The sequence below is a fragment of the Oncorhynchus clarkii genome, unplaced genomic scaffold (genome assembly GCF_045791955.1).
Source record: "Oncorhynchus clarkii lewisi isolate Uvic-CL-2024 unplaced genomic scaffold, UVic_Ocla_1.0 unplaced_contig_7974_pilon_pilon, whole genome shotgun sequence".
Lineage (NCBI taxonomy): Eukaryota > Metazoa > Chordata > Actinopteri > Salmoniformes > Salmonidae > Oncorhynchus > Oncorhynchus clarkii.
This window is the reverse complement of record NW_027258462.1, coordinates 46804-71933: the sequence shown is the minus strand read 5'-3', so window position 1 is coordinate 71933 and position 25130 is coordinate 46804. Positions and strand designations below refer to the sequence as shown.

General features: G+C 40.6%; 1 protein-coding gene across 1 annotated transcript in view; it reads left to right on the top strand.

The window, feature by feature from the left end:
• The first annotated feature begins 3610 nt into the window (after positions 1–3610).
• LOC139396981 (zinc finger protein 135-like) overlaps positions 3611–25130 on the top strand; it is a 41353-nt gene continuing 19833 nt past the window's right edge. Inside the window, exons 1-5 of the mRNA XM_071143926.1 lie at positions 3611–3707; positions 5198–5441; positions 12411–12637; positions 14378–14611; positions 17869–18127. Coding sequence (XP_071000027.1) covers positions 3641–3707; positions 5198–5441; positions 12411–12637; positions 14378–14611; positions 17869–18127 — 1031 coding nt within the window. The 5' untranslated portion in view covers positions 3611–3640. The remainder of the gene's footprint in view (positions 3708–5197; positions 5442–12410; positions 12638–14377; positions 14612–17868; positions 18128–25130) is intronic.

Below are 25130 nucleotides of genomic sequence, written 5' to 3'. Positions count from 1 at the left end.
GAGTGTTACATCAGTGGGTGGATCAACAGTGATGAGTGTAACATCAGTGGGTGGATCAACAGTGATGAGTGTTACATCAGTGGGTGGATCAACAGTGATAAGTGTTACATCAGTGGGTGGATCAACAGTGATGAGTGTAACATCAGTGGGTGGATCAACAGTGATGAGTGTAACATCAGTGGGTGGATCAACAGTGATGAGTGTAACATCTGCACTCCATTATTGGTTAGACCAGCCATAGCCAGGTGCATGCTGGTCAGCTTAATGTTTACATAGCAGGTTAAGAGAACTAACCTAGCAGGTTGGGATAATTAACGTAGCAGGTTAAGATAATTCACATGGCCGGTTAAGATAATGAAGTTAAGGTTAGGAAAATGGTTAGGATAATTAACGTGGAGGTTAGGATGATGAGGTTAAGGTTAGGAAAAAGGTCCGGGTTTTGCTTAGATAAAATGCTACAGTTGTCAAACAATCAACTGGTTGTTCAACAATCATATCAGCCACACAAAACGGCCTTGAGTGGCAACAAATCTTCTCAATTGGCTGATTCCCTTTCCATACACTCACTTCTGTTGATCCTCCCACTTCTGTCAACAGGCCCACTTTCAGACACACTCTATATATGCTGTTACCCATGACTCTAGCCAATGGCTGGCTGAGCTAGCTAGATATTTCTACCCAGAGACCACCAAAGAATATCCTGATTGGATATGCTTTTCTCTTAATAACCCTTATCTTTCCAACACAAACTGAAGAGATGAAATCAGAAAATTATTACAATTATTGTTAAAAACAAAATATAAATTAAAACGATTGTAAAGATGAAATACAAATTTAAATGAAATTTTATTTTAAAAATTGTATACATTTTTTTATCAAGCCATTAGCCTTCTCTGAAGGCCCTCATGGTTCCCCACTGCTTAGATCTAGATTAAATCATCCTGACTTAAAATCTAGACTAGGGCAAGTCAGACTATTTTTAACCATATCTGCAAAAAGCTAATTTAGTTACTACAGTTTAAAAGTGCAATTTATTCTAGGGTTAGGCTTCATCTATATCCACAGAACTGCACCATAGAGTTTACTAGATGAATGAAGTGACGATCCATTCAGACCAGCCTTACTGATTGAACTTTCATAACTACATTAGTGCAGTCGGAAGTTCTTCATGGATGTGTAATGTCAGAATTCAACACAGCAATAGACTAGGTCATAATTTATGGTGGTCTAATTTATGAATAGCATATAGAACCTGGTTTTACCATGAATAACCGATTTCCCAATGTTCTCCTCCTCTTCTTCATCTTTAATGTTGGCATTCAGCTCCAGTGTTTGACTGCAGTCTTCCAGCTTCACTGATGCCATCTCTGGATCCTGCAGTGCAAACTGGGCTCCACTGTCACAATCAGGACCCATTGACCGTAGGACCCTAACCCTAACCCTGACTGCAGGAATGTGCACCAGAGCTGTTACCAGATAATTTAATGTTAATTTCTCACAAGCCTCCTCCAAGTTGTTTTAGAGAATTTGACAGTATGCCCAACAAGCGTCTCAATTGCAGACCACCTGTATGGTGTTGTGTGGGGAGCGGTTTGCTGATGTCAATGTTGTCAACAAAGCACTCCATGGTAGCATAGCGTTAGGGTATGGGGGATAACGAACACAATTGCATTTTATCATGGTAATTTGAATGCACAGAGATACCATGACAAGATCCCGAGGCCCATTGTCCTGCCAATCATCCGCCACAATGTCTGAAGGACCTGTACACAATTCCTGGAAGCTGCAAATGTCCCAATTTTTCTATGGCCTGCATACTCACTAGACATGTCACCCATTGAGCCTGTTTGGGGTGGTCTGGATCGACGTGTACCACAGCTTGTTCCAGTTCCCGCCAATATATAGGAACTTCGCACAGCAATTGAAGAGGAGTCCCAGCTAGCAATGAGGAATCGGCCCAGAAGCGGCCCTCTTCCAGGGACCGGTGTTGTGCCGAAAATCTGGCAGTGTGGAGATTTTCGAACTACCAGTAACCCAGTAACGCAGTAACCCAGTGTCTAAGACACTCTACTTCACTGTAGTAACCCAGTGTCTTAGACCGCTGCGCCAATCGGGACAGTCCATCCGAAAAGTTTTTAATGCTTATCAATTGCCTTGCACAAAGTATCAAAATACTAAAATACAACTTAAACAGGACTCTTAAATAATTTAATTTAAATAGTATTTTTTGATCACAGAAACAATGATAAAATATGGACAAATAAATTAATAATGAAATGTCAATTACATAAAGCAGCCCGTGTAATCATCTGCCAGAGAGTAGCCCCAGTCGGTCCGAGACCCAAGCAATACATTTGGGCCCGATAACTCGGTAATACTGCCTAAGGCGGCCCAGACTCGGGCCACTTGACGTCGGTCGAATCTGACTCTCAGCCGGAATCGGCACAGATCCACTGTGCTAGCTGGGATGGGACAATATTCTACAGGCCACAATCAACTCTATGCAAAATAGATGTGTCCCGGAGGAGGCAGCGACCCCTTCTCATGTAATGGGGTTGGGTCATCCCAAGGACCCAGGAATGCACGGACGGTGTTAGTGGGGGAACAGGAAGTTCCGGACAGAAGCGCACCATTATTCAGTGTAAAGAAAGCGCCAGAACGGTGCAGTCAAGAAGATAACATTCTTGTCCTTTTCTATTTATTACTACAGGTATGTAATAGCACGTTTAAAAGTTCTAATATCGAAATAATATGTCGTACCATTTTAGGTAATACATCCGTTAAGGTGTTATCACGTTTGGTAATGATTTGATGTGTTATTTTTGTGTCAAGCCGAGTGAAGAACGTGATAATGTTAACTATTTTACAAGTTACATAGTTAGAGCCTTTGGGGTTTGTCTGAGTGGATATACATAGTTTTCTCAAGGTACTTTCATAAAGAATATATTGACTTGAGATTTCTGAATTCGTTTTACAATTTATTAGTTTTGTGTAAAATTCACAAGCTGGTAAAATGGCGGCGCCACTCGGTCTGCATCAACAGACTTAAGTCCAGGCAGTGTGGCTGCAGCAGAGAGAGACCATTTCACGGTTGCACTACTGTTTTAAAGTTTAATGTAATGATTATCAGTTTTCTACATGTGTACTAATATTCAGACTCTTAAAGTAATCGCTGTCTATACATATTACTATGGTGTGAACGGAAATACTATTGTTTGTTGATTTAAATAACACAGCGAAGACAAGGTTATTCAGGAAAATTGTACATAGTGCTGCCTAAAACATACTGCAACCTTGTACTAAATGGTTTTTGCGTCATTTAAGCATTTATGTGAATTCAGGAAATCTACCATAGATTAAGTGCACTTAATTGTGTAGCCTGATTTAAAGTGTAAACGTTGTCTAATGTGAAGGAATTTATGTTTTGTTGTCAATGCTTTTTCTCTTTATTACTACTGGCCGACTCAGATCAAGTCTGAGGCCGGTAACATCAACAGTGAGGACAAACCCAACCCTCCTCTCTCCTTCCACACTGAGTCCAAACCTACAGTCACTTGGTCCTGATTGTGACAGTGGAGCCCAGTTTGCACTGCAGGATCCAGAGATGGCATCAGTGAAGCTGGAAGACTGCAGTCCAACAATGGAGCTGAATATTGACATTAAAGATGAAGAAGAAGAGGAGAAGATTGGGGAATCTGTTAGTCATGGTAAGAGCAGGTTCTGTCTATCCAAGTTTGTTTACTGGCATAGAGCAGTGGGGTGGAGACACTTGCAGAAGTTGGCCTTTTATGGTAAGAGCAGGTTCAATCTAACTAAGTTTGTTGTTCATTACAACTTCCCACTGTGCATGAAAAGTTGCAGTAGAACTGTTTCAATTAGAAGGTAGATGTTATTTCATGCTACTGACACTTGCATGGTTTGACACCAGTATTGCCAGTTTGTTTTATTCACTGGGCTGTCTGGAGTGTTCAGAGAGTAGACTAAAGAAGTGAAGTAGACAAACTGCCAGTGTTTTAAAGTTCTATGAAGTGAGTCTGTGTAGTTTCTAACCCTTGTGATAGTGAGTGGAGGATGATATAGCTCATAATTTTCATGACTTATGAGATACTTTTAGAATAGTTTTATTCCCCATTGTATTGCACAGTCTACTGATATGAATACATACACTACCAGACTACTGATATGAATACGTACAGTACCAGCCTACTGATATGAATACATACAGTGAATTCAAAGTATTCAGACCCCATGACTTTTTCCACATTTTTTACGTTAGACTTTTTCTAAAATGGATTAAATAAATGTTTCTCATCAATCTACACACAATACGCCATAATGACAAAGCAAAAAAAGGTTTAGAATTGTTTTCACATTTATAAAATATTTAAAACAGAAATCTTATTTACATAAGTATTCAGACTCTTTGCTAGGAGATTTGACATTGAGCTCAGGTGCATCTTGTTTCCATTGATTATCCTTGAGATGTTTCTACAACTTGATTGTTGTCAACCTGTGGTAAATTCAATTGATTGGACATGATTTGGAAAGGCACACACCTGTCTATATAATGTCCCACATTTGACAGTGCATGTCAGAGTAAGAACGAAGCCATGAGGTTGAAGGAATTGTCCGTAGAGCTCCATGAAAGGAAAAATTCACAAGCTGGTAAAATGGCGGTGCCCAGTCGGTCTGCGTCAACAAACTTCAGTGTGGTTGCAGCAGAGAGACAATTTTACGGTTTGAACTGCTGTTTTGAAACCAAATGTAATGATTATCAGTTTTCTACATGTGTAATAATATTCAGAGACATACAGTTGTTTCTGTTTTTATCAATAAATGTTACTGTGGTGTGAACAGGACATACAAATGGTTTTTGATGTAACACTGTTTTAAGTAAAATAGTACTTAGTGATGCCTAAAACATACTGCAACCTTGTACTAAATGTTTTTTGAGTCATTCATGCATTTTTCTACTATGGGTTAAGTATTGTCTCAACCATATTGTGGAGCTCCTGTACCTAAATATAAACAGTACCGGCACCCAAAATGTTTATCGGCAGCTATTTCAGTCCAAGTCAAGCACTGAATTAGATAATTGAATAAGAAAAAATAATATATTTTTAGAGAATGAAGAAAGTTCCAGAACTTATGACAATAATGTTTGTGTCCATTTCTCTTCTACTACTTTCCGACTCAGGTATGAGGCTGGTAACATCAACAGTGAGGACAAACCCAGCCTGCCTCTCTCCTTCCACACTGAGTAGACACCTACAGTCACTGGGTCCTGATTGTGACAGTGGAGCCCAGTTTTCTCTGCAGGATCCAGAGATGGCATCAGTGAAGCTGGAAGATTGCAGTCAAACACTGGAGCTGAATGTCAACATTAAAGATGAAGAAGAGGAGGAGAAGATTGGGAAATCTCTTTCTCATGGTAAGAGCAGGTTATATCTAACAAAGTGTGTTATTCATTCCAACTTCCCACTGTGCAGGAAAAGTTGCAGTATAACTGTTTCATGATGAACTGTTTCAATGAGAAGGTAGACATTATTTCATTCTACCCAGACTTGCATGGTTTGACACCAGTATTGTCAGCATTAGTTTTATTAACTGGTCTATCTGGAGTGTTCAGAGAGTAGACTAAAGAAGTGAAGTAGACACATTGTCAGTGTTTTAAAGTTCTATGAAATTAGTCTGTGTAGTTACTAACGGTTGTGATAGTGAGTGGAGGATGACACGCCCCTTTTTAGCTTTCAACTCTTACCCACTTTTAGAATAGTTTTATTCCCATGTATTGTACAGCCTACTGATATAAATACATATGTCACCCGGTACAGACAGAAGAGGACTGGCCACCCCTCTGGGCCTGGTTCCTCTCTACATTTCTTCCAAGGACCCTGCTTTCTAGGGAGTTTTTCCTGGCCACGGTGCTTCTACATCAGCATTGCTTGCTCATTGGGGATTTTAGGCTGGGTTTCTGTAATGCACTTTGACATTTGCTGATGTAATAAGGGCTTCATAATATACATTTGATTGACATGTATATCACACCAACTGACTGGTTCTTCTGATGTTGTTCACACAGGAGACCATGTTGAGACATTCTCTACATCCAGAGAAAAACAGCAGGAAGATCATGGAGCTAAGAGGTCTCACCACTGCCCACATTGTGAGGAGATTTTCCCAATTCTATCAAAGCTAAAAATACACCTAAAAATACACACAGGAGAGAATCCGTATTCCTGTACTGACTGTGGGAAGAGATTCACAACATCAAGGGCTCTGACAGTTCATCAGAGAGTGCACCCTGGAGAGAAGCCTTACTCCTGCTCTGACTGTGGAAAGATTTTCTCTTGTCCGGGCCACTTAAAAAGACATGAACATATACATACAGGAGTGAAGCCTTACTCTTGCTCTGACTGTGTAAAATGCTACACAACATCATCTGAGCTAAAACTTCATCAGAGAGTGCACACTGGAGAGAAGCCTTACTCCTGCTATGACTGTGGGAAGAGTTTCTCTCGACAGGGTTTTTTAAAAGCACATGAACTTATACATACAGGAGTGAAGCCTTATTCCTGCTCTGACTGTGGGAAGATTTTCTCTCAACTGGGCCACTTAAAAAGACATGAACGTATACATACAGGGGTGAAGCCTTACTCCTGCTCTGACTGTGTAAAATGCTTCACAACATCAACTGAGCAAAAAGTCCACCACAGAACACACACAGGAGAGAAGCCTTTCTCCTGCTCTGACTGTGTAAAATGCTTCACAACATCAACTGACCTAAAAGTTCATCAGAGAACACACACAGGCGAGAAGCCTTACTTCTGCTCTGACTGTGGAAAGAGTTTCTCTCAATCGTGCCACTTAAAAAGACACCAAGGTAAACATAAAGGAGAGAAGCTTTACCACTGATCTGACTGTAGAAAATGTTTCAAAACAACAGCTGAGCTAAAAGGTCATCAGAGAACAGACACAGGAGAGAAGCCTTACTTCTGCTCTTAATTTGCCAAGAGTAACTCAAGTAAAAGTCTAAAGGTATTCTGTTGTAAATATACCTTTGTTTCAAAAGTAAAAGTGAATCATTTCAAATTGCTTAAATGAACCTCTACGCGATGGGTGTCCTCTAACCAGGACGGTTGTTGCTAACGTGCTCCAATGTGACTAGAATGACGTTGTATACAACAGCCAACTTTCCAGGACATAGACATGACTTTATATCGTCAGAAAGCTTAAATTCTTGTAAATCTAACTGCAGTGTCCAATTTAACAGTAGCTATTTCATTGAAAAAAATACTGTGCTATTGAGTAGAGTGGACAACAACTGTTATCATGGCAACTGGTATAATACATTCACCTCTGAAGGTCAATAATGTACTTGCATTCAGTAATCTTTCTCTGATTTGTCATCCTGAGGGTCCCAGAGATCAAATGTAGCATAGTTTAATTTGCTAAAATGTTCAAATGTAGGAACTGGGTTCCACATTTTGAAACCCTGTTGTCTCTGGCTCCACACCTACCCCGCCTGGCCATCTAGATGTGTGAAAGTTAGTGAATAAGCAAATGATCCATCATGTATGAAATTCCTGTCAGTGTGTAAACTTAAATGTTTTATTACCATAGCATTTGTATATGTTCTCTATAGTTTTGTACTTAAATGTATCAATTGACCAATTCAGGACATTTGGGGAAACTTCTGGCAGACTTGATGCAGTGCAGTAATGTAATTCTTTACTGGATCAGTCAGAAACTTTGCACACTGCTGGTCAAAATCTAAATTACACCTAGACTCCTTTCTGAAAGTATGTATTTTCCTGTGATTTTACCAGGTAAGTTGACTGAGAACACATTCTCATTTACAGCAACAACATGGGGAATAGTTACAGGGGATGAATGAGCCAATTGTAAGCTGGGGATTATTAGGTGACCATGATGGTTTGAGGGCCAGATTGGGAATTGAGCCAGGACACCGGGGTTAACACCCCTAAGTGCCATGGGATCTTTAATGACTTCAGAGAGTCAGGACACCTGTTTTAAAGTCCCATCCGAAAGACAGCACCCAACACAGGGCAGTGTCACTGCCCTGGGGCATTGGGATATTATTTTAGACCAGAGGAAAGAGTGCCTCCTATTGGCCCTCCAACACCACTTCCAGCAGCATCTGGTCTCCCATCCAGGGACTGACCAGGACCAACCCTGCTTAGCTTCAGAAGCAAGCCAGCAGTGGGATGCAGGGTGGTATGCTGCTGGCTATATGGCCTTTCTCTTGCATTTCAAAGACGAAAAAGAAAAACACCGTTTTTTTTTTTTTGTTGTATTATATTTGACCAGATCTAATGTGTTATTCTCCTACATTAATTTCACATTTCCACAAACTTCAAATGGTGTCAAGAATATGCATATCCTTGCTTCAGGTGCTGAGCTACAAACAGTTAGATTTGGGTATGTATTTTTAGGCGAAAATTATTATTTTTTTTAAGTGTACAATCCTGAAGAAGTTAAGCAAACCAGACGGCACAATTGTGTTTTATTTTTTATATTACGGATAACCAGGGGCTCAGACTCCAACACTAACATCATTTACAGATAGCCAGGGGCTCAGACTCCAACACTAACATCATTTACAGACAGCCAGGGGCTCAGACTCCAACACTCAGACATCATTTACAAGCAAAGCATTTGTGTTTAGTGAGTCTGCCAGATCAGAGGCAGTAGGGATGACCAGGGATGATATCTTGATAAGTGCGTGAATTGGACCATTTTCTGTTATGCTAATCAGAAAAAAATGTAAAGAATACTTTTGTGTGTCAGGGAAAATGTTTGGAGTAAAAAGTGCATTATTTACTTTAGGAATTTGCCACAGGATATCTAAACATCATTGCCAATCAGGTGCATCGCTTCATGGCAGCAGTGTATCCATCTGCAAATAGATTCTTTCAGCCACAAGGTTTGTCCAGGAATGGTTCCAATAACATTACTTCTTTGTGCATCTGTGGGAGGAAATGGAACGAGCTATTCGGAGTAGATCCATTCGCAGCCAACTTGACACAATTGTGGGAAGCATTGGAGTCGACATGGACCGGCATCCCTTTGGAACGCACACAACACCTTGGACAGTCTATGCCCCGATGATTTGAGGCTGTTCTGAGAGCAAAGGGGGGTGCTACTCAATATTAGGAAGGTGTTTCTAATGTTTTGTACTAGGGATGCACCGATATGGCATTTTTGGCCAATACGATATCCAATATTTTCCTTGCCAAAAGAACGATACCGATATTTACAATGTTAGCGGCCTGTTAAGCATTTTAGCACAGTTAAATAGTTAACACACACACACGGATGCAGCGGTCTGCAAGAGGCGTCACTACACTCCCTGGTTTGAATCCTGGCTGTATCAAATCCGATTGTGATTGAGAGTCCCATAGGGCCGGGCACAATTGGCCCAGTGTCGTCCGGGGTAGGCCGTCCTTGTAAATAAGCATTTTGTTCTCAACCGATTTGCCTAGTTAAGTAAAGGTTACACACACCACACCACACCGACCAAAAAGTTATTTTGTTTGGCATTTACGTATGTCCCCATTACCAGTAAAACATCATCAAAACCTATTTCTTTCACTTACTTGCTGTGCTGTTTCATTGTTCAGTCGTTTCATTCTCAACCAGGATTTCATCATACATGTCAAGCATTGAAGTTTCAGCTGTCTGCCCGTAGCCTCTCTTCCTCATGTGCTCTTTCACTGTGTCCATTTCCATCTTGTCCAGCTGTTCATGTAACATGTCACATAAACCCTGTTACTTGTCTGCATTGAAGTAGCGGTCCTTGTACCGAGCATGATGGCGACACAGTAAAGAGACTCAGAGAGAATGCCATCGAATCGCTTGTTCACAGCATCAAGTACTTTTGTAAGTTAACCCCACGGTCTGTGTCGGGCAGTTTTGTTGAGCAGGGGTTTCAATGCCATGACAGAGGGTATCATTTCTGCTGCAGTTGCAATAGGGCTTTCCTCAGTAAGAAATCCTCATCGACCCACTGTGCTGTCAGACTCCGTATGCTCATGGGGCTGACATCGCTGGTCCAAATATCAGTTGTGAAGCTAATAGCAGTGACACCCATAGATGTGCGTTTTAACAATTCTGTGTAACTCCGGTAGGTCACCGTCTGAAAAATACTGTGTTCTGGGGATTAACCAATCGGCGAAAGCCGACGTCATCCACGACAGAGGACGGTTGATTGTCAAGGGCAATGAATTTCATTATCTTGGCGTTAACGGATTTCGCCTTTGAGTTGTCTCGCTGAAATGTTCGTACTCTTTCAAATGACTGCTTGACTTGAACTTGTTTAGTTGTTGGAAGTGTGCGCTTAGTATTTTTCTGCTTTTGTTCTGAGTCGTGATGTATTTTTTTGTTGCGTCATTACGTCATCTACCGACGTTATATAGGTATGCATGTTTACTTTGACATCGGTTTTTCACATCCGCATTAAATCGGGCCGATGTTGGCATTTTTAGCTATTATCGTCCGATTCCGATATGCTCAACGATATATTGTGCATCCCTATTTTGTACACTCCGTGTATATCATATAAAGATGGTGTAATGATCAGTTTTTAGCATTAGTTTGGGTGGATTATTTTATTACTAAACAACTTTTGTTTATTGATAAACAAGCTATGAATCAACTACTTGTGTTTATTAAATTGTATTTTAATACTATATGTATTTTACCATCTGTAGTAACGCAGTTACTACCATCTGCAGTAACGCGCCACTCGGGGAACTCCCATCCGAAATTGCCCTGCACAAAGTATCAAAATTCTAAAATGCAATTTAAACAGGACTATTCAATTATTTAATTTAAATGTTAAATATTATTTTTTGATCACAGAAGCAATGATAAAATATGGACAAATAAATTAATAATGAAATGTTAATTATATAAAGCAGCCCGTTATATAAAGCAACTCTCTGCCAGAGAGTAGCCCCAATCGGCCCGAGCCACAATAATGGGCCAGATAATTCACATCGGAATCGGCCCGAGCTCAATCCCGGTATCCTAGCTTTTAGTAATACTGCCTAATGCGGCCCAGACTCGGGCCACAAGACGTCGGACGTGTCTGACTCTCAGCGGAGTACCGCAACTCTCTTGAATCGGCCCAGATCCGCTGTGGTAGCTGGGATGGGACAACATTCCACAGGCCACAATCAACTCGCTGCAAAATAGATGTGTGCTGCAAAATAGATGTGTCCCGGAGGAGGCAGCGACCACTTCTCATGTGATGGGGTTGGGTCATCCCAAGGATCCCGGAATGCACGGACGGTGTTAGTGGGGGAACAGGAAGTTCCGGACAGAAGCGCACCATTATTCAGTGTAAAGAAAGCGCCAGAACGGTGCAGTCAAGAAGATAACATTCTTGTCCTTTTCTATTTATTACTACAGGTATGTAATAGCACGTTTAAACATTCTAATATCGAAAGAATATGTCGTACCATTTTAGGTAATACATCCGTTAAGGTATTATCACGTTGGGTAAAGGTGTGATGTGTTATTTTTGTGTCAAGCCGAGTGAAGAACGTGAAAATGTTAACTATTTTACAAGTTACATAGTTAGAGCCTTTGGTGTTTGTCTGAGTGGATGTACATCGTTTTCTCAATGTAATTTCACAAAGAATATATTGACTTGAGATGTCTGAATTCGTTTTACAATTTATTAGTTTTGTGTAAAATTCACGAACTGGTAAAATGGCGGCGCCACTCGGTCTGCATCAACAGACTTCAGTGCAGGCAGTGTGGCTGCAGCAGAGAGAGACCATTTCACGGTTGCACTACTGTTTTAAAGTTTAAAGTAATAATTATCAGTTTTCTACATGTGTACTAATATTCAGACTATTTAAGTTATCGCTGTCTATACATATTACTATGGTGTGAACGGAAATACTATTGTTTTTTTAATTTAAATAACACAGTGAAGACAAGGTTATTCTGGAAAATAGTACATAGTGCTGCCTGAAACATACTGCAACCTTGTACTAAATGGTTTTTGAGTCATTTATGCATTTATGTGAATTCAGGAAATCTACCATAGATTAAGTGCGCTTAATTGTGTAGCCTGATTTAAAGTGTAAACGTTGTCTAATGTGAAGGAATTCATGTTTTGTTGTCAATGCTGAGCTACCAGATCTATTGAAATGAGATCAGTGCTTGAATTGGACAGGAGCTGAGTACCGGCACCTCAAATTTATATTGTTTGAGCTCATGTTCCTCTTATAGAATATTAGCTCAACAGTATTGTGGTACTCCTGCATTTGGATTTAAATAGTCTTTTTTGAGAGTAAAGAAAGTGCCAGAACTGAGAAGACAATAACTAGTTTTTTTCTCTTTATTACTACAGGTTGACTCAGATTAAGTCTGAGGCCGGTAACATCAACAGTGAGGACAAACCCAACCTGCCTCTCTCCTTCCACACGGAGTCCAAACCTACAGTCACTGGGTCCTGATTGTGACAGACGAGCCCAGTTTGCACTGCAGGATCCAGAGATGGCATCAGTGAAGCTGGAAGACTGCAGTCAAACGCTGGAGCTGAATGTCAACATTAAAGATGAAGAAGAGGAGGAGAAGATTGGGGAATCTGTTAGTCATGGTAAGAGCAGGTTCTGTCTATCCAAGTTTGTTTACTGGCATAGAGCAGTGGGGTGGAGACTTGCAGAAGTTGGCCTTTTGTGGTAAGAGCAGGTTTCATCTAACTAAGTTTGTTGTTCATTACAACTTCCCACTGTGTATGAAAAGTTGCAGTAGAACTGTTTCATGATGAACTGTTTCAATGAGATGTAGATGTTATTTAATACTACTGACACTTGCATCGTTTGACACCAGTATTGTCAGCATTTGTTTTATTCACTGGGATATCTGGAGTGATCAGAGAGGAGACTAAAGAAGTGAAGTAGACAAACTGCAGTATTTTAAAGTTCTATGAAGTGAGTCTGTAGTTTCTAACCCTTGTGATAGTGAGTGGAGGATAATATACCTCATCATTTTCATGACTTATGAGATACTTTTAGAATAGTTTTATTCCCCATTGTATTGCAGAGCCTACTGATATGAATACATACTGTAACGACCCTTATAAGCGCGGAAATCGGCCACACGAGCATGCTTTTGTCAATAGCGCTCCAGACCTCGGGCTCGAAGGTCGAGGGTTCGAGACCTGCTCCCTGCTGTTTCATTACAATACAGTACCAGACTACTGATATGAATACATACAGTACCAGCCTACTGATATGAATACATACTGTACCAGACTACTGATATGAATACATACAGTACCAGACTACTGATATGAATACATACAGTACCAGACTACTGATATGAATACATACAGTACCAGACTACTGATATGAATACATACAGTACCAGACTACTGATATGAATACATACAGTGAATTCACAATGTATTTCCCACATTTTTTACGTTACAGACTTTTTCTAAAATTGATTAAATAAATGTTTCTCATCAATCTACCCACAATACACCATAATGACATTTATAAAATATTTAAAACAGAAAACTTATTTACATAAGTATTCAGACTCTTTGCTAGGAGACTCGACATTGAGCTCAGGTGCATCTTTTTCCATTGATAATCCTTGAGATATTTCTACAACTTGATTGTTGTCAACCTGTGGTAAATTTAGTTGATTGGACATGATTTGGAAAGGCACACACCTGTCTATATAATGTCCCACATTTGACAGTGCATGTCAGAGTAAAAACCAAACCATGAGGTTGAAGGAATTGTCCATAGAGCTCCATGAAAGGAAAAATTCACAAGCTGGTAAAATGGCAGCGCCCAGTCGGTCTGCATCAACGGACTTCAGTGCAGGAAGTGAAGTTGCAGCAGAGAGACAATTTTACAGTTGCACTACTGTTTTGAAACCAAATGTAATGATTATCAGTTTTCTACATGTGTCATAACATTCAGACACATTCAGTTGTTTCTGTTTTTATCTATAAATGTTACTGTGGTGTGAACAGGACATACAAATGGTTTTTGATGTAAAACAGTGAATAAAAGGTTAAGTAAAATAGCACGTAGTGATGCCTAAAACGTACTGCAACCTTGTACTACATTTTTTTGAGGCATTTATGCATTTTTCTACTATAGGTTAAGTATTGTCTCAACCATATTGTGGAGCTCCTGCACCTACATATAAACAGTACCGGCACCCAAAATGTTTATCGGCAACTATTTCAGTCCAAGTCAAGCACTGAATTAGATAATTGAACAAGAAAAAATAATATATTTTTAGAGAATGAAGAAAGTGCCAGAACATAAGACAATAATGTTTGTGTCCATTTCTCTTCTACTACTTTCCGACTCAGGTATGAGGCTGGTAACATCAACAGTGAGGACAAACCCAGCCTGCCTCTCTCCTTCCACACTGAGTCCAAACCTACATTCATTGGGTCCTAATTGTGACAGTGGTGGCCAGTTTTTACAGCATGATCCAGAGATGGCATCAGTGAAGCTGGAAGACTGCAGTCAAACACTGGAGCTGAATGTGAACATTAAAGATGAAGAAGAGGAGGAGAAGATTGGGAAATCTGTTTCTCATGGTAAGAGCAGATTCTAACTAACTAAATTTGTTGTTCGTTCCAACTTCCCACTGTGCATGATAAGTTGCAGTAGAATGAGTGTGTAGTTACTAATAACCCTTGTGATGTTGAGTTGATGATTTAGCTCATAATATTATTGACTTATGAGATACTTTAATAGTTTTTTATTCTCCTTTTGTATTGCGCAGCCTTCTTACATGAATACGTACAGGTAGCCTAGTGGTTAGAGAGTTGGCCAGTCAATTAAAGGCTGCTGGATCGAATGACAAGGTAAATATTGGTCGTTCTGCCCCTGAGCAAAGCAGTTAACCCCCTGTTCCCTCGGCGCCAGAGATGTGATTGTTGATTCTGGCAGCCCCCCGCACCTCTCTGATTCAAAGTGGTTGGGTTAAATGTGGAAGACACTTTTCAGTTGAATGCATTCAGTTGTACAACTGACTAGGTATCCCCTCTCCCATTCAGGACGTATTCAGACCCCTTGACTTCTTCCTCGTTTTGTTACGTTACAGCCGTATTCTAAATGGATTAAATAAAAAAAATTCCTCAATCTACACACAATCCCGCATGATGTCAACGCAAACAGGTTTTTAGAAATGTTTTCACATTTTACACTTAAAAAAACCCAAACTGAAATATCTTATTTACATAAGTATTCAGACCCTTTGCTATGAGACTCGACATTAAGCTCAGGTGCATCCTGTTTCCATTAGATATGTTTCTACAACTTGATTGTTGTCAACCTGTGGTAAATTCAATTGATTGGACATGATTTGGAAAGGAACACACCTGTCTATATAAGGTCCCACAGTTGACAGTGCATGTCAGAGCAAGAACGAAGCCATGAGGTTGAAGGAATTGTCCGTAGAGCTCCATGAAAGGAGAAATTCACAAGCTGGTAAAATGGCGGTGCCCAGTCGGTTTGCGTCTCTGGTGCAGCAGAGAGCCCTTTTTACTGCTGTTTTGACGCTAAATGTTATGATTATGGGTTTTCTACATGTGTACAATTATTCAGACACATTTGTCCGTAGAGCTCCATGAAAGGATTATGTCGAGGCACCGATTTGGGGGAGGGACCGATCTGGGGGAGGGACCGATCTGGGGGAGGGACCGATCTGGGGGAGGGACCGATCTGGGGGAGGGACCGATCTGGGGGAGGGACCGATCTGGGGGAGGGACCGATCTGGGGGAGGGACCGATCTGGGGGAGGGACCAAAACATTACTGCAGTGTTTATTTGTCTTTTATTTAACTAGACAAGTCGGTTAAGAACACATTGTTATTATTCACTGACTTGAAAATAAAAGAGAGCCGCACACTCTTGGAGCTCAGATGCAAAAATGTAATACCAACGTTTCGACAGCCAAGCTGTCTTCATCAGGGTATAATCACAAACACTGCGGGATGACTCGTTTATATAGTGTCAAAAGACACAGGTGTCTGTAATCATGGCCAGGAGTGGCCTAATATCATTGGTTAATAATCAAATATTAAAATGTCATACAAAGAACAGCATACAAACAAATGGATAGCATACGATCATAGATTAATTTGACTATACAAGTTTACACACAATTACAATGGCAAAGTCACACAGCTAGGAACGAAAGACTACAAAACTGAGAGGTGCGGTTGGATCCGGCTCAAATGAAGCACCAACCTTTTCATATTATGGGGTAGGGCCATCCCAAGGATCCCTGAATGCATGGACGGTTGCAACAAAGATTTTTTTATAACTAAATCAAGATAGACCACAGCTGGTCGTTTCCAATGGGAACAGATGAGTCATAGTGGGCGGTGCCAAGCCCGAGCTCCTATTGGCGCATTCTAGCACACATCCTGCATATTTCTGTTAGGGAACGACTCTGTGAAGAACTTGTGTGCAATAACTCAATTCACCTCAGCGTTCCTTCTAAACAACGTGATTATTTAAAACTTTTGCAAAGCGTGAAGTCTACAAATCTTAGTCCTCTCTGTTCACAACTGATTTTAGTTTTGGGAACAGAACTGTATTAAGATCAGATGTTTCATTGATTAGAACATTTGCAGAATGTCGGACAAAATACATCTCGTTCCGTCTTCTCCCACTGCCTGTCAGCGGGCTTCCTCTCACTACCATATTTGGTAGTGAGTTGAAACGCTAAGCGGATGCTTCACATTTATACATCTGGTGAAATATCTGTCTTGTTGTTTTATCTGTCGCTGCACTGTGGTAGTGGAGGAACAGGAAGTTTCGGGCACACACCATTCTTCAGAATAAAGAAAACGCCAGATCAGTGCAGTCAAGAAGATAACCTTTTGTGTCCGTTTCTATTTATTACGACAGGTATGTAAAAGCGTGTATAAACTTTCTAATATCAAAACAACATGTCATACCACGCTAGGTAACATCCGTTAAGGTATTATCACGTTTGGTAATGGTTTGTTATTTTTGAGTCAAACCAAGTGAACGTGAAACTGTTTCAAGTCACACAGCTAGAAACAAGGTTTGTCTGAATGGATGTACATAACTTCTTCAAGGTCATTTAATAAAAAATCTATTTGAGATTTCTGAGTTTGGTTAGCAAGTTATTGGTTTTATGTGAAATTCACAAGCTGGTACCATGGTGGCGCCCATTCTGTCTGCGTCAACAGACTTCAGTGCTGGTGCAGAGACCATTTCACGGTCACACTCCAGTTTTGAAGATGAATGTAATGATTATCATGTGTAGTAATATTCAGACACGTTCAGTTTCTATATTTAGCTGTAAATTATGGTGTGAACGGGAAATACGATTGGTTTTTAATGTGAAGACGGTTATTCAGGAAAATAGTACATAATGCTGCTTAAAACAAACTGCAACCTTGTACTAAAGGGTTTTTGAGTCATTCATGCATTTGGGAAATCTACTGTAGGTTAAGTTAATTTACGTTGTGTAGACCAAATTTAAAGCGTGTACTTTGTCCAATTTGAACAAATTAATGTTTTGTTACCTACTTCCTCTTTTGAAATGAGATGGACAGGAGATTGGACATGTCTGATTACCGCCACCTCAAAGGTCTAGTGTTTGAGCTCATGTTCCCCTTATACAATATTAGCTCAACAGTATTGTGGAGATGCTGCACCTAAATATAAACAGTACCGGTATCTATTTCAGTCCAAGTCAAGCACTGAATTAAATAATTGAACCAAAATAAATATAATATATATTTTTGAGAGTAAAGAAAGTGCCTGAACTGTCAAGACAGTAACTTTTTTCCTGTTACTCGTTGTTACTACAGGACGACTAGAATTAAGTCTGAAGCCGGTAACATCCACAGTGAGGACAAACCCAGCCTGCCTCTCTCCTTCCACACTGAGTCCAAACCTACAGTCACTGGGTCCTGATTGTGACAGTGGAGCCCAGTTTGCACTGCAGGATCCAGAGATGGCATCAGTGAAGCTGGAAGACTGCAGTCAAACACTGGAGCTGAATGTCAACATTAAAGATGAAGAAGAGGAGGAGAAGATTGGGGAATCTGTTTCTCATGGTAAGAACAGGTTCTATCTAAGTTTGTTGTTCGTTCCCACTTCTCACTGTGCAGGAAAAGTTGCTTTAGAACTGTTTCAATGAGAAGGTAGATGTTATTTCATGCTACTGAGACTTGCATGGTTTGACACCAGTTTTGTCAGCATTAGTTTTATTAACTGGTCTATCTGGAGTGATCAGAGTGTAGACTAAAGAAGTGAAGTAGACAAACTGCCAGTGTTTTAAAGTTCTATGAAGTGAGTCTGTGTAGTTACTAACTCTTGTGATAGTGAGTGGAGGATGACACACCCCTTTTTAGCTTTCATCTCTTACCCACTTTTAGAATAGTTTTATTCCCCTGTATTGTTCAGCCTACTGATATGAATACATATGTTACCCGGTACAGACAGAAGAGGACTGGCAACCACTCTGGGCCTGGTTCCTCTCTACCTTTCTTTCTTCTGCTTTCAAGGGAGTTTTTCTTCTACATCTACATTGCTTGCTCTTTGGGGATTTTAGTCTGGGTTTCTGTAAAGCACTTTGACATCTGATGATGTAAAAAGGGCTTCATAATATCGATTTGATTGACATGTATATCACACCAACTGACTGGTTCTTCTGATGTTGTTCACACAGGAGACCAGGTTGAGACATTCTCTACATCCAGAGAGAAACAGCAGGAAGATCACAGAGCTAAGAGGTCTCACCACTGCCCACATTGTGAGGAGATTTTCCCAATTCTATCAAAGCTAAAAATACACCTAAAAATACACACAGGAGAGAATCCGTATTCCTGTACTGACTGTGGGAAGAGATTCACAACATCAGGGAATCTGACAGTTCATCAGAGAGTGCACACTGGAGAGAAGCCTTACTCCTGCCCTGACTGTGGAAAGATTTTCTCTCGACTGGGCCACTTAAAAAGACATGAACATATACATACAGGAGTGAAGCCTTACTCCTGCTCTGACTGTGTTAAATGCTACACAACATCAGCTGAGCTAAAACTTCATCAGAGAGTGCACACTGGAGAGAAGCCTTACTCCTGCTCTGACTGTGGAAAGAGTTTCTCTCGACAGGGTTTTTTAAAAGCACATGAACTTATTCATACAGGAGTGAAGCCTTATTCCTGCTCTGACTGTGGGAAGATTTTCTCTCAACTGGGCAACTTAAAAACACATGAACGTATACATACAGGAGTGAAGCCTTACGCCTGCTCTGACTGTGTCAAATGCTTCACAACATCAACTGAGCTAAAAGTCCATCAGAGAACACACACAGGCGAGAAGCCTTACTCCTGCTCTGACTGTGGAAAGAGTATCTCTCTACTGTGCAACTTAAAAACACATGAACGTATACATACAGGAATGAAGCCTTACTCCTGCTCTGACTGTGTAAAATGCTTCACAACATCAGCTGAGCTAAAGGTTCATCAGAGAACACACACAGGTGAGAAGCCTTACTCTTGCTCTGACTGTGGAAAGAGTTTCTCTCAAATGTGCCACTTAAAAAGACACCAAGGTAAACATAAAGGAGAGAAGCCTTACCACTGATCTGACTGTAGAAAATTATTTTTAAAAAGCTGAGCTAAAAGGTCATCAGAGAACAGACACCGGAGAGAAGCCTTACTTCTGCTCTTAATTTGGCACGAGTAACTCAAGTAAAAGTATAATGGTATTTGGTTGTAAATATACCTTAGTATCAAAAGTAATCTTGATAAGTGTGTGAATTGGACCATTTTCTGTCCTGCTAATCATAAAAAATGAAGTTGAGTACTTGTGTGTCATGGAAAATGTATGGAGTTAAAAGTATTATTTACTCTAGGAATTTAGTGAAATAAAAGTAAAAGTTGTCAAAAATATCAATAGTAAAGTAAAGAACCCCAAAACTACTTAAGTAAAAATTATTTAAAGAACTATAAGTACTTTACACCACTGCATGCATCCATGCCATGTGGCAGTGTGGTGGTGTGAAGGTGCGGGGTGTGTTTTCAGGGCACACATTGGGTTGATAAAAGTTGAGTAATGTTTGAATGCCACAGGATATCTAAACATCATTGCCAATCAGGTGCATCCCTTCATGGCAGCAGTGTATCCATCTGCAAATAGATTTTTTCAGCAGGATAATGTCTTATGCCACAAGGTTTGTCCAGGAATGGTTCCAAGAACATTACTTCTTTGTTCATCTGTGGGAGGAGATGGAACGAGCTATTCGGAGTAGATCCATTCGCAGCCAACTTGACACAATTGTGGGAAGCATTGGAGTCGACATGGACCAGCATCCCTGTGGAAAGCACTCAACACCTTGGACAGTCCATGTCCCGACGAATTGAGGCTGCTCTGAGGACAAAGGGGGGTGCAACTCAATATTAGGAAGGTGTTTCAAATATGTTGTACTAGGGATGCGCCGATATGACATTTTTGGCCAATAAGATATCCAATGTTTTCCTTGCCAACAAACTACACCGATATTTAAAATGTTAGCGGCCTTTTAAGCGTTCTAATACAGTTAAATAGTTCAAACACGGACGCAGCGTGTCACTACAGTCCCTGGTTTTAATCACGTCCGGACGTGATTGAGAGTCCCATAGGGCTGCGCACAATTGGCCCAGCCTCGTAGGTCGTTATTGTAAATAAGAATTTGTTCTTAACTAATTTGCCTAGTTAAGTTAAAGTTACACACCACAAACCACACCGACCAAAAAGTTATTTTGTTGGCATTTACGTATGGCAGGCGGAGTTGATTAGCTTATTTCTCGAGACATTTGTTGGATTGGCGCGAGGAGTGTTTTCATGTTTGCAAGTTTCAAACACCGTTGAAATTGTTGCAGCGGTATGAGAACCAGCACATTCTTGAACATGCAATACGGCTTTCCTAACGGATTTCGCCTTTGAGTTGTCTCGCTGAAATGTTCTTACTCTTTTTCAAATGACTGCTTGACTTGAACTTGTTTAGTTGTTGGAAGTGTGCTCTTAGTATTTTTCTGCTTTTTTCTGTTTAGGGCTGTATTTTTCGTTATATAGGTATGCATGTCAGCTTTAATTAACATCGGTTTTGCACATCGGTGTTAAATTAAACATCGGGCCGATGTTGGCATTTTTAGCTAATATCGTCCGATTCCGATATGCTCAACGATATATTGTGCATCCCTATTTTGTACACTCCGTGTATATCATATAAAGATGGTGTAATGATCAGTTTTTAGCATTAGTTTGGGTGGATTATTTTATTACTAAACAACTTTTGTTTAATGATAAACAGGCTATGAATCGACTACTTGTGTTTATTAAATTGTCTTTTAATACTAGATTCATTATTTTAGTCATTAATGATGAATGTGTTTGAATAACTATTGAAGTTAATTGATCTGGCAGGTAGCCAGCGGTTAAGAGTGTTGGGCCAGTAACTGAAAGGTCGCTGGTTTGAATCCCGAGCCGACTAGGTAAATAATCTGTCAAGGCAATTAACCCTTATTTGTCCTGTAAGTCGCTCTGGATAAGAACATCTGCTAAATGACAAGAATGTAATTAAAAATTATGTTTGTACATGAATTTATGCTGGGCAACCTCTTTTCTCTTATGTATAATTAAATGAAATAAACTGTTTGAAGTGAAATACTGTATATACAGTTGAAGTCAGAAGTTTACATACACCTTAGCCAAATGCATTTAAACTCAGTTTTTCACAATTCCTGATATTTAATCCAAGTAAAACATTCAGTCTTAGGTTAGTTAGGATCACCACTTTATTTTAAGAAAGTAAAATGTCAGAATAATAGAGTGATTTATTTCAGCTTTTATTTATTTTATCACATTCCCAGTGGGTCAGAAGTTTACATACACTCAATTAGTATTTGGTAGCATTGACTTTAAATTGTTTAACTTGGGTCAAATGTTTCAGGGAGTCTTCCACAAGCTTCCCACAATAAGTTGGGTGAATTTTGACACGTTCCTCCTGCCAGAGCTGGTGTAACTGAGTCAGGTTTGTAGGCCTCCTTGCTTGCACACGCTTTTTCAGTTCTGCCCAAAAATGTTCTATGGAATTGAGGTCAGGGCTTTGTGATGGCCACTCCAATACCTTGACTTTGTTGTCCTTTAAGCCATTTTGCCACAAGTATGCTTGGGGTCATTGTCCACTTGGAAGACTCATTTGCGACCAAGCTTTGACTTTCTGACTGATGTCTTGATGTTGCTTCAATATATCCACATAATTTCCCTACCTCATGATGTCATCTATTTTGTGAAGTGCATCAGTCCCTCTTGCAGCAAAGCACCCCCACAACATGATGCTGCCACCGCCGTGCTTCATGGTTGGGATGGTGTTCTTCGGCTTGCAAGCCTCCTCCCTTTTCCTCCAAACATAATGATGGTCCTTATGGCCAAACAGTTCTATTTTTCTTTCATCAGACCAGAGAACATTTCTCAGAGAAGTACTATCTTTGTCCCCAAGTGCAGTTGCAAACTGTAGTCTGGCTTTTTTTATGGCGGTTTTGGAGCTTTCTTTCTTCCTTGCTGAGCAGCCTTTCAGGTTATGTCGATATGGGACTCGTTTTACTGTGGATATAGATACTTTTGTACCGGTTTCCTCCAGCATCTTCACACGGTCCTTTGCTGTTGTTGTGGGATTGATTTGCACTTTTCGCACCAAAGTACGTTCATCTCTAGGAGACAGAACGCGTCTTCTTCCTGAGCGGTATGTCGGCTGCGTGGTCCCGTGGTGTTTATACTTGCGTACTATTGTTTGTACAGATGAACGTGGCTGAGCTATTTTGATTTTCCCATGATGTCAAGCAAAGAGGCACTGAGTTTGAAGGTAGGCCTTGAAATACATCCACAGGTACACCTGGGGGTGGCCCGTCAGGAAGTCTAGGATCCAGTTGCAAAGGTAGGTGTTTAGTCCCAGGGTCATTAGCTTATTGATGAGCTTTGAGGGGACTTTTGTGTGTAATCATTTAGGCAGGTTGCTTTTGTGTTCTTGGGCACAGGGACTATGGTGGTCTGCTTGAAACATGTTGGTATTACAGACTCAGTCAGGGACATGCTGAAAATGTCAGTGAAGACACCCGGCAGTTGGTCAGCATATGCCCGGAGCACACGTCCTGGTAATCCGTCTGACCCCGCAGCCTTGTGAATATGGACCTGTTCAAAGATCTTACTCACATCGGCTGCGGAGAATGTGATCACACAGTCGTCCGGAACAGCTGGTGCTCTCATGTGTGTTTTAGTGTTATTTGACTCGAGTTGAGTATAGAAGTAGTTTAGCTTTTCTGGTAGGCTCAAGTCACTGGGCAGCTCTTGGCTGTGCTTCCCTTTGTAGTATGTAATGGTTTGCAAGCCCTGCCACATCTGACGAGCGTTGGAGCTGGTGTAGTACAATTCAATCTTAGTCCTGTATTGATGGTTCATCGGAGGGCACATCAGGATTTCTTTAATGTTTTTGGGTTAGTGTGAAAGCGGCAGCATCTAGCCTTCTGTAATCCAGGCAACATCTGCACAATGGCTTCTGGTTGGGGTATGTAAGTACGGTCACTGTGGGGACGACGTCGTCGATGCACTTATTGATGAAGCCAATGACTGATGTGGTGTACTCCTCAATGGCATCGGAAGAATCCCGAAACATATTCCAGTCAGTGCTAGCAAAACAGTCCTGTAGCTTAGCATCTAAACATCACAAATCTGAGGTAAAAAAAAGATGTGTAATTCCATTAAATGTTATGGGTTGAAAATGCAAGCTTGTGTAAGGTAGTAACAGTAGCACAAAAATGTCCAGATTGGAGAAATTAAAGCATTATGCAATAGTTCAATGACAAAATAATTCAACATGCCAATTTAAAATGATAACATACAGTGCCTTGCGAAAGTATTCGGCCCCCTTGAACTTTGCGACCTTTTGCCACATTTCAGGCTTCACACATAAAGATATAAAACAGTATTTTTTTGTGAAGAATCAACAACAAGTGGGACACAATCATGAAGTGGAACGACATTTATTGGATATTTCAAACTTTTTTAACAAATCAAAAACTGAAAAATTGGGCGTGCAAAATTATTCAGCCCCCTTAAGTTAATACTTTGTAGCGCCACCTTTTGCTTGGGGTATGTCTCTATCAGTTTTGCACATCGAGAGACTGAAATTTTTTCCCATTCCTCCTTGCAAAACAGCTCGAGCTCAGTGAGGTTGGATGGAGAGCATTTGTGAACAGCAGTTTTCAGTTCTTTCCACAGATTCTCGATTGGATTCAGGTTTGGACTTTGACCATTCTAACACCTGGATATGTTTATTTTTGAACCATTCCATTGTAGATTTTGCTTTATGTTTTGGATCATTGTCTTGTTGGAAGACAAATCTCCGTCCCAGTCTCAGGTCTTTTGCAGACTCCATCAGGTTTTCTTCCAGAATGGTCCTGTATTTGGCTCCATCCATCTTCCCATCAATTTTAACCATCTTCCCTGTCCCTGCTGAAGAAAAGCAGGCCCAAACCATGATGCTGCCACCACCATGTTTGACAGTGGGGATGGTGTGTTCAGCTGTGTTGCTTTTACGCCAAACATAACGTTTTGCATTGTTGCCAAAAAGTTCAATTTTTGTTTCATCTGACCAGAGCACCTTCTTCCACATGTTTGGTGTGTCTCCCAGGTGGCTTGTGGCAAACTTTAAACAACACTTTTTATGGATATCTTTAAGAAATGGCTTTCTTCTTGCCACTCTTCCATAAAGGCCAGATTTGTGCAATATACGACTGATTGTTGTCCTATGGACAGAGTCTCCCACCTCAGCTGTAGATCTCTGCAGTTGATCCAGAGTGATCATGGGCCTCTTGGCTGCATCTCTGATCAGTCTTCTCCTTGAATGAGCTGAAAGTTTAGAGGGACGGCCAGGTCTTGGTAGATTTGCAGTGGTCTGATACTCCTTCCATTTCAATATTATCGCTTGCACAGTGCTCCTTGTGATGTTTAAAGCTTGGGAAATATTTTTGTATCCAAATCCGGCTTTAAACTTCTTCACAACAGTATCTCGGACCTGCCTGGTGTGTTC